This window comes from Hemibagrus wyckioides, linkage group LG13, assembly GCF_019097595.1.
Source record: "Hemibagrus wyckioides isolate EC202008001 linkage group LG13, SWU_Hwy_1.0, whole genome shotgun sequence".
In the NCBI taxonomy this organism is placed as follows: Eukaryota; Metazoa; Chordata; class Actinopteri; order Siluriformes; family Bagridae; genus Hemibagrus; species Hemibagrus wyckioides.
This window is the reverse complement of record NC_080722.1, coordinates 15,984,794-15,993,394: the sequence shown is the minus strand read 5'-3', so window position 1 is coordinate 15,993,394 and position 8,601 is coordinate 15,984,794. Positions and strand designations below refer to the sequence as shown.

The 8,601-nt window shown below is 39.2% G+C and overlaps 1 protein-coding gene across 1 annotated transcript; it reads right to left on the bottom strand.

Moving 5' to 3' along the window:
• Positions 1 to 5,042: 5,042 nt before the first annotated feature.
• LOC131363923 (uncharacterized) lies at positions 5,043 to 8,395 on the bottom strand. The gene is made up of 2 exons (XM_058406922.1): positions 8,115 to 8,395; positions 5,043 to 7,039 (listed from the first exon to the last, which is right to left on the bottom strand). The coding sequence occupies exons 1-2, from the start codon at positions 8,203 to 8,205 to the stop codon at positions 5,472 to 5,474; spliced, it is 1,659 nt and encodes a 552-aa protein (XP_058262905.1). The 5' UTR covers positions 8,206 to 8,395; the 3' UTR covers positions 5,043 to 5,471.
• Positions 8,396 to 8,601: the final 206 nt, after the last annotated feature.

The window sequence follows — 8,601 nt, the reverse complement described above, 5'->3', positions numbered from 1 at the left end:
AATTATCGCTTAATTCATTAATCGTTAGTTGATTGACATCGATCGATTAACGATTAATTGATAAGCAGGGATTTTACTAAGGACCTGGATTTTCCTGAGTTGTTTTTTTTAGAAAATTTTAATATTGCTTCCATACTAACTAACATGTGTCCTACAGAAACTGAAAGAGCAAGAAATGTAAACATGACCAACAACAAATGAGTGAATACTTAGCATTCTGAAAAAGTGTAAAAAAAAAAAGAAAAAGTGTCTTCACATGTATCTGTCCCTGTGTCTTCAGCATTTTGTCTCTCTGGTCTTTCCATCTCTACACTGACAATCACATTCATATTTACTACACATAAATCTCTCTCTGGGTCTCATTTCTGCTGCTTCTCTCTACCTGCGTTCACCCTCCCACTTTTTCAGTCTCAGTTTTGTTAATCAGGTCTACAGATCAGTCAGCCCATTAGTTAATCAGCTTCCTCTTCTTTTCTCCTTCCTCATTAGTTTAAACAAATATGTTATATTATTCTGCAGGAGGATCCACTAATAATTGAGTTTAAAACATCTGTGGCACCTTTAGTTTGTCTTTCATAGTGTTTTATTGTTACCAGCTGATGGAGCGATTCACGCTGAATATTTAAATAGGTGCTCAGTGCAGCGGTCCGACAAACACTGAATCATCCCTATCAACAGCTGGAACAGTGTATGTTTTCAAGACTTCAACTTTAAAGTCTTCAAGGGTATGTGGTGTATGTTTCCTGTGCCTATGTGTGGCAAGGGTGGCATATCTGTTTGTGCTGAAATTGCAATCTTTGAATACACATGCAACTACCTCAAACTTCCTCAAATGGCTGCCAAGATGCTCAAAATACAACTTCTCTGAATTAAAACAACTAGAACTACACAGCACACAACTGAATGAAAGAACATCTCCTGGTGTCACTGATTCAGTGTGATGTCGGGACATGTGTGTTCGAATGCCAATAAATGTTTTGAAAGAACAAGGGCAATCTGTGTAAAGACAAGGATATGACTGGCAGCGGCCACCAATTCCATGTTTTAGTAGATAGTGCTTCAACAATCCTATTCTTTTTTCTGATTTGAAGCTACATATTTTACACACCCATCTCATGTTGTGAATACCTGGTGGAAAAGAGGAAAAAGGCCCAAATGTAATGATCTTAATAAACCATATTATAAAAAACATGTCAAAGTGAATGTATGACCTATTTTAATCTACTTACCCTGCACTAGCTGATGATGCCAATTTGCCAATTTTATCCTGATGTCTGTCATGAAGAAAATCACATTTTGGGGTGTTAAAAAGGCTTGTCAGCAATTAACACACAGAGATCATATACGCACAATATTACTGAAGAAAATTGCAGTCATGTCTATCTTATACAAAAACGTATTTCTGCAGCATTTGATTAATTATATATTATGGCATGTCCTTTAGGAATATAATGAATGAGAATATTGATTGGATAATTTGAGAATATTTATTCAAAACTCTGAATATACAGATTGAAAAATTAATATTTTGATAGAATCCCGAGAATATAAAACAAAAACCTATATTAATTAATTGGAATGTGAGAAAATTTAACCAAAATCTGAGAATATATAATCAAAATATGAATATATTGAAATATCAGTTGAATATATTGACTGATTCACCTGTATATAAATCAGTATTAATGGACCCTTTTCTTGCCACATTTCAATAAAGACATTTCCTTGGTAATTGCCACGTGATCAATAATGTGTGTGTGCAGCACTTTAAAAGTGTTTGATCCAGAATAAACATTGCTCTAGTAGTAGAAAGTCAGGGATGTACAATTCTGGCAGTTGCCTTAGGTACAAACAGTGGACAGTGCGCCTATTCAGGATCACTGTGACATTCAGAAAAAAATCATAAGAATATTGAATGAAAGCCTGAGAAATTTTTATTAAAAAACTGAACAAATTTATTTAAAACTGAATACGCTGACAAAATCTTGAGAATATATGATCAAAATCTGAATATATTCATGGAAATGTGAGAAAATTGAATGAAAACTTGAGTATTGAGGGATTTTTCATTAGAACAATGAAATCCCATGTTATAAAATTGAAACAAAATTAAAAAAAAATTAAAAATCTTTTGCAATGTATTTGTTTTTACCACCCCAACATTTAATTTATATAATAAAAATATAAATTATGAAAGTTGATATGAAAATATGAAAGTTTTTTTTTCTCAGGTCTCAGGAGGTTATATATATATATATATATATATATATATATATATGAGATATCCAAGACTGTGATAAAAGGTAAAAAAATATCCAGTCCACAATCACATTTTATACTGAAAATATATTTTGTGTGCTGTTGTTTTTTTAACCCCAAATCAGTGACATCACTTAGGGAATTAAAATCCTGGATTTCTAAAATAAATTATATTTAGTAGTTTTGATCAGGACTGAGGTTGATAAACAGATTTAAGTGAAGAAATTTGAGAAAAAAATATTTTGTTTTCGAACAGTCCACAAAGGTTAAATAAAACATGAATACATTGGCTAACACAGGGAAATGATTTGGTAACAAGTTTCTGATAAATCACTGAATTATAAATCAGTCGTATCAGACACCTGAGACACTACTGGTCTGTGAAAAATATATATCTGTGTACTCCATTTACACCAGACATAAATACAGGAACCATATTCTGCAGTGGCTACAGTGTGAACTTCTCTCACAATGAAGCTGATATTAGCTTTGTTTCCCTTAAAATATATATATATATATATAAAGGAATGTAAAAGAACTGTTATTTTCCAATAATTCTCTAAGGAGGGTAAAAGTAGAAGTACTCCTAAAATCTTTAGTACAAGTAAAAACTGTTTTAAGTCGATTTGTAAGTTGTACCAAATTATATGAATCTTTAACAGCACTGTCACACTGGATAACAGACACAACAACTGCCGTCCAAAATGAAACAAGTCCAAAATTTATTAAAAAATCCAACAGACAGATATGAAGAAGATAAAGCAGTTTTACTATCCACTATCCCCTGGTGTGCAGGCACACTGGTCAGCATCAGGGTCAGGAGTCAGGACGATGAGGGTGGAAGGAAAATAGTATAATTAATATTCAAGATTCAAGATTCAAGAAGCTTTTATTGTCATTTCAACCACATATAGCTGGCGCAGTACATAGTGAAATGAAACAACGTTTCTCCAGGACCTGGTGCTACATAAACATACAACTACTAGTACAATACAAAACAACAAACAACACCACAGAGCTAGTAGAGCTACAAAAGAACACAGGACACTTAGCGCTGAAAGGAAATAAAAGAACGTGTACTGGAATGTAAGTGAAATAAAATAGATAAAGTGAAATGATGTAGTAAAAAAGTATTGTGCAAAAATATTGTGCAAAAATACACAGCAGCAGTTGAGGTAGTGCAAATAGAATAAACATAAGTATAACTATAGCAGCGGATGACAGGTAGTGCAGTAAGTAATGAACAATATAAATTGTGTGTGTGTTTGTGTCCACACAGTCAAGAGAGAGTGTGTGTATCTGTGTGTGAGAGACAGAGAGTTAGTATACAGCTCAGTCCTGAGTGAGAGTGTGAGAGAGTGTAGAACAGTTCAGTCCTGAGTGAGAGTGTGTGTGAGAGTGTAGAACAGTTCAGTCCTGAGTGAGAGTGTGAGAGAGTGTAGAACAGTTCAGTCCTGAGTGAGAGTGTGTGTGAGAGTGTAGAACAGTTCAGTCCCGGGTGTTGAGGAGCCTAATGGCTTGAGGAAATGAAACTGTTACACAGTCTGGTTGTGAGGGCCCGAATGCTCCGGTACCTCTTTCCAGATGGCAGGAGGGTGAAGAGTGTGTGTGAGGGGTGTGTGGGGTCAGCCACAATGCTGATGGCTTTGCGGATGCAGCGTGCGGTGTAAATGTCTGTGATAGAGGGGAGAGAGACTCCGATGATCTTCTCAGCTGTCCTCACTATCCGCTGAAGGGTCTTGCGATCTGAGACGGTGCAGTTCCCAAACCAGGCAGTGATGCAGCTGCTCAGGACGCTCTCGATGGTCCCTCTGTAGAACACAGACAGGATGGGGGGAGGGAGATGGGCTTTACTCAGCCTCCTCAGGAAGTAGAGGCGCTGCTGGGCTTTCTTGGTGATGGAGCTGAAGGTTTATGAGGTTTTATTTAATTCAGAGTTAAATTAGACAGAATATGTTTATAACAGGTCTTAGTGACATGTGTTTTGAATAAGTGTGACACTCTCATAGGTTTGACCAGAACTGAGGAGACAAGAGGCAGATATCAGACATTTACATTTATTTTTCTGGCATTTAGCAGATGCCCTTATCCAGAGATACTTTTTATCTTATTTTATACAACTGAGTAATTGAGGGTTGAGGGCCCAGCAGTGGCAGCTTGGTGGATCTGGGATTGGAACTCACAACCTTCTGATTTTATTTAGCTTTCAGTGATTTCATCTCAGTACACACACACACACACACACACACACTCTCTCTCTGACAACATTTTACACAGTAACATGGCTGTTGTTTTAGAAAAATACTGATATGTAATACAGCAATACTGTACTCTTTTTACTGTGTAATTATATAAGAAACAAATGAGAAATGTTTATGATGTGTTGTAAAAAAAGACACTTGAGACATGTGTGTATTAAACCAAAAAATAATGTATTAACTATTTACAAGCAATGACAAACTGTACACTTATTACTCATATTAATATTTTATATATTTTAACATTTTATAACATAACAAAACATTTGTAAAACTTAATATTAAAATCTAAATCTTAAAAATATAATATTTACATATTTACAACAATGCATGATTCTACAACAATACAAATTATATTTATTTATTAATATAAATTAGGCTAATATACATAAGTAACAACATTAATATTATAAAAATCCTATACATTTAACACAAACTAAATGCAAATGCAAAATATACAAGAAAACAGACTCACATTTTTAACTAAATGCAAATGCAAAATACAAAAGAAACAACAGACTCACATTTTTAACTAAATGCCAACTACTTTAATCTTACCACAATTCTATCATTAAAATGATTTACATTTAGAGATTACGCTAGAGACGGTGGTAAGAATCCTCTGGATGCCTGCGCAATCACACCGAGATTCATGAAGTGACCGAATGATATAGCTATGAACTATGGGCTATGAGCTCGTAAGAGCTGTTCTTAAAAAAACTACAGAAGAGGCCTGAGCATGAACACTGGGCTCTTGGGTCTACTGAAAATTTTGGGAACAGGTTACATAGTTAGCTCCAAAATGTTTTTTTATTTTTTTTCCAACACAACAGACAAGAAGGTATCAAGCAGATTCTCACCACCCCACATGTTTAAAAAGGATTACATATTTATTAAAAAAGACTAATGCTTTAATCTAGGGATGAAATACTTACCACACATACTTACCACACATCATGGATAAGAGGTGATGGACGATCCTCCTGGTGAAATCCTGATGAAATCCTGATCCACATGCTGCCGTCTACTCGGAGGGGCTTCTTGACTGCCATCCTCTTCGTCCCTCCTCCTCCTTATGCCCTGGCGTGGGACAGGTGGTGGGATCCAAACTGGAGGGAGGCCTCTCATAGGTGGGGATGGGCTCCCCACAGGTGGTGGGATCCATACAGGTGGTGGGATCCATACAGGAGAGCGGCTCCCCACAGGTGGTGGGATCCATACAGGAGAGCGGCTCCCCACAGGTGGTGGGATCCATACAGGAGAGCGGCTCCCCACAGGTGGTGGGATCCATACAGGAGAGAGGCCTCTCATAGGTGTGGATGTGCTCATAGCAGGTGGTGGGGTCCATACAGGAGAGACACCTCTAATATGTGTGGATGGGCTCCCCACAGGTGGTGGGATCCATACAGGTGGTCGGATCCATACAGGAGAGAGGTCTCTAATACGTGTGGATGGGCTCCCCACAGGTGGTGGGATCCATACAGGTGGTGGGATCCATACAGAAGAGAGGCTCTCCACAGGTGGTGGGATCAATACAGGAGAGAGGCCTCTCATAGGTGGGGATGGGCTCCTCACAGGTGGTGGGGTCAATAAAGGGGAGAGACCTCTCATAGGTGGGGAAGGGATCCTCACAAGTGGTTGGGTCCATAAAGGAGAGAAACCTCTCATAGGTGGGGATGGGATCCTCACAAGTGGTGGGGTCCATAAAGGAGAGAGACCTCTCATAGGTGGGGATTGGCTCCTCACAGGTGGTGGGGTGCATAAAGGGGAGAGGCCTCTCCTAGGTGGGGATGGGCTCCTCACAGGTGGTGGGGTACATAAAGGGGAGAGGCCTCTCCTAGGTGGGGATGGGCTCCTGACAGGTGGTGGGGTACATAAAGGAGAGAGGCCTCTCCTAGGTGGGGATGGGCTCCTGACAGGTGGTGGGGTACATAAAGGAGAGAGGCCTCTCCTAGGTGGGGATGGGCTCCTCACAGGTGGTGGGGTACATAAAGGAGAGAGGCCTCTCATAGGTGGGGATGGGCTCCTCACAGGTGGTGGGGTACATAAAGGAGAGAGGCCTCTCCTAGGTGGGGATGGGCTCCTGACAGGTGGTGGGGTACATAAAGGAGAGAGGCCTCTCATAGGTGGGGATGGGCTCCTCACAGGTGGTGGGGTACATAAAGGAGAGAGGCCTCTCCTAGGTGGGGATGGGCTCCTGACAGGTGGTGGGGTACATAAAGGAGAGAGGCCTCTCCTAGGTGGGGATGGGCTCCTGACAGGTGGTGGGGTACATAAAGGAGAGAGGCCTCTCCTAGGTGGGGATGGGCTCCTCACAGGTGGTGGGGTACATAAAGGAGAGAGGCCTCTCCTAGGTGGGGATGGGCTCCTCACAGGTGGTGGGGTACATAAAGGAGAGAGGCCTCTCATAGGTGGGGATGGGCTCCCCACAGGTGTTGGCATCCAAACAGGAGAGAGGCATAGCACAGGCCAGTTGTCATCGTCCTCATCCTGCGGAAACACAAACGTCTCCCTCTGTGTCCCTGTGTCAAAGAAGAAAAACAGACAATGTGGCACATTGAAAAACATCTCATAAAAAGAAGCAGAAACCCCTTTTTAATAGCACTGTGTATATTTTGTAAAGCAGGAAAACCTCCCTATCAAAACAAGACATATTTACACAAGTTATATTACTGTAATCTTCCTATAACAGTGCAGAAAAACTCAGTATTTATATTCTGCATTTACAGGAGTTACTTACGCTATCACGGCTTCACTGTTACTCACACTGGTCACTTCTCGATGCTCAAAAGTATCTTCCCAAGAACAATGCAGATTAAACTACATTTCTATGACAGTGTGTTTCTTTATCAGTTCCTTACTCCAATGCTTTACATCCCCTTTGAGTCCATTTGTGTCTCTTGTCAAAAATTTGCCCTTTATCGTAAATGACACTACTCCTAACTATTTTATTCATTACAGCTATAAACAAATCCTTGCTGAACAGAAGTGAAACAAACAGCTTGATATTTTTCCCTAAGCTGCACTCTACATTGCTACACTAGCTCCATTTATTTCTAGCGATTGGTTTTGTTCAGCTAGCTGCCTTTCCTCACAGCCCCTTCCTCTCTCCGCTTTAACAACTCCACAAACACGGACAATGAAAAATCGCTCAAATAATAAAATAGTTCATGTTACTGTAAACATTTTAACTTGTTTTATTCACTCTTTAAAAAAACTAGGAACAGTGAAAAACAATTACTTAGCATCACGCTAACTAGCCGTCTAGGTAATCTTTGCTAATACTCCTCGGCTTGTCTTAGTAAACTTTAATAAGCGTTAAATTAACATATAAAAAGCTGATTTGAACATATCTGAAAACATTAACACTGTTGATTTCTTCCCTGCTCGTTTCACTGGAGTCTGCCGCCTTTCCGCTAGCTTTAGCATAATGATTGTGTCCGTAAAGCGATTAGCAAAATATCGATTAGCCGAACAGATTTTCTCCAAATCATCTAACCAAATAAAACGATATTCCCGATTGCGGTTTTTTTTGTAATACCGCGGTGTTTAAAAGACTTTATACTTAAGACAAAAAGAGAAAAGTCAGTAACTGACCGTTCCAGGGGTCGTCCAGTCCGCTCCATCCGGGCTCGGGCTCCACATCCTGGTGCTGCTGAAGCGCGGCTCCTCCTCCGAAGTTCATCATCACTGCTGTAGAGTCGGTGTAAGAGTCAGGTCCAGTCGCGGAGTAAGAAGAAATCAGGAGTGTAGAAAAATCACAAAGGATAATCCAAGTCTTGCTTCACAACCACAACACCTTAATGTTTAAAAGGAAACACAGTTTAAACACAAACATTACGTAAAGTGTTCTGTGACGCTGCGCAGTGCCCATGCGCAGTGATCCCCCCCCCCTCTGAAAAAAAAACATGGCCGTCTATCTCTAAATACCTGAGCTTTATTTCTTATTTAATATTATTCTATATAAAATCAGCAAATATATATATATATATATATATATATATATATATATATATATATATATATATATATGTGTGTCTAAAAATAAAAGGTTTTTTTTTTCACTTAAATGGTTCAGATCATC

Bases quoted from the DNA above. Each gene is read 5' to 3' on its own strand.
- LOC131363923 (XM_058406922.1), bottom strand. From the start codon at position 8,205: ATGATGAACTTCGGAGGAGGAGCCGCGCTTCAGCAGCACCAGGATGTG. The intron at 7,040-8,114 runs GTCAGTTACTGA...TCTTTGACACAG, and splicing joins ACTGGACGACCCCTGGAACG to GGACACAGAGGGAGACGTTT.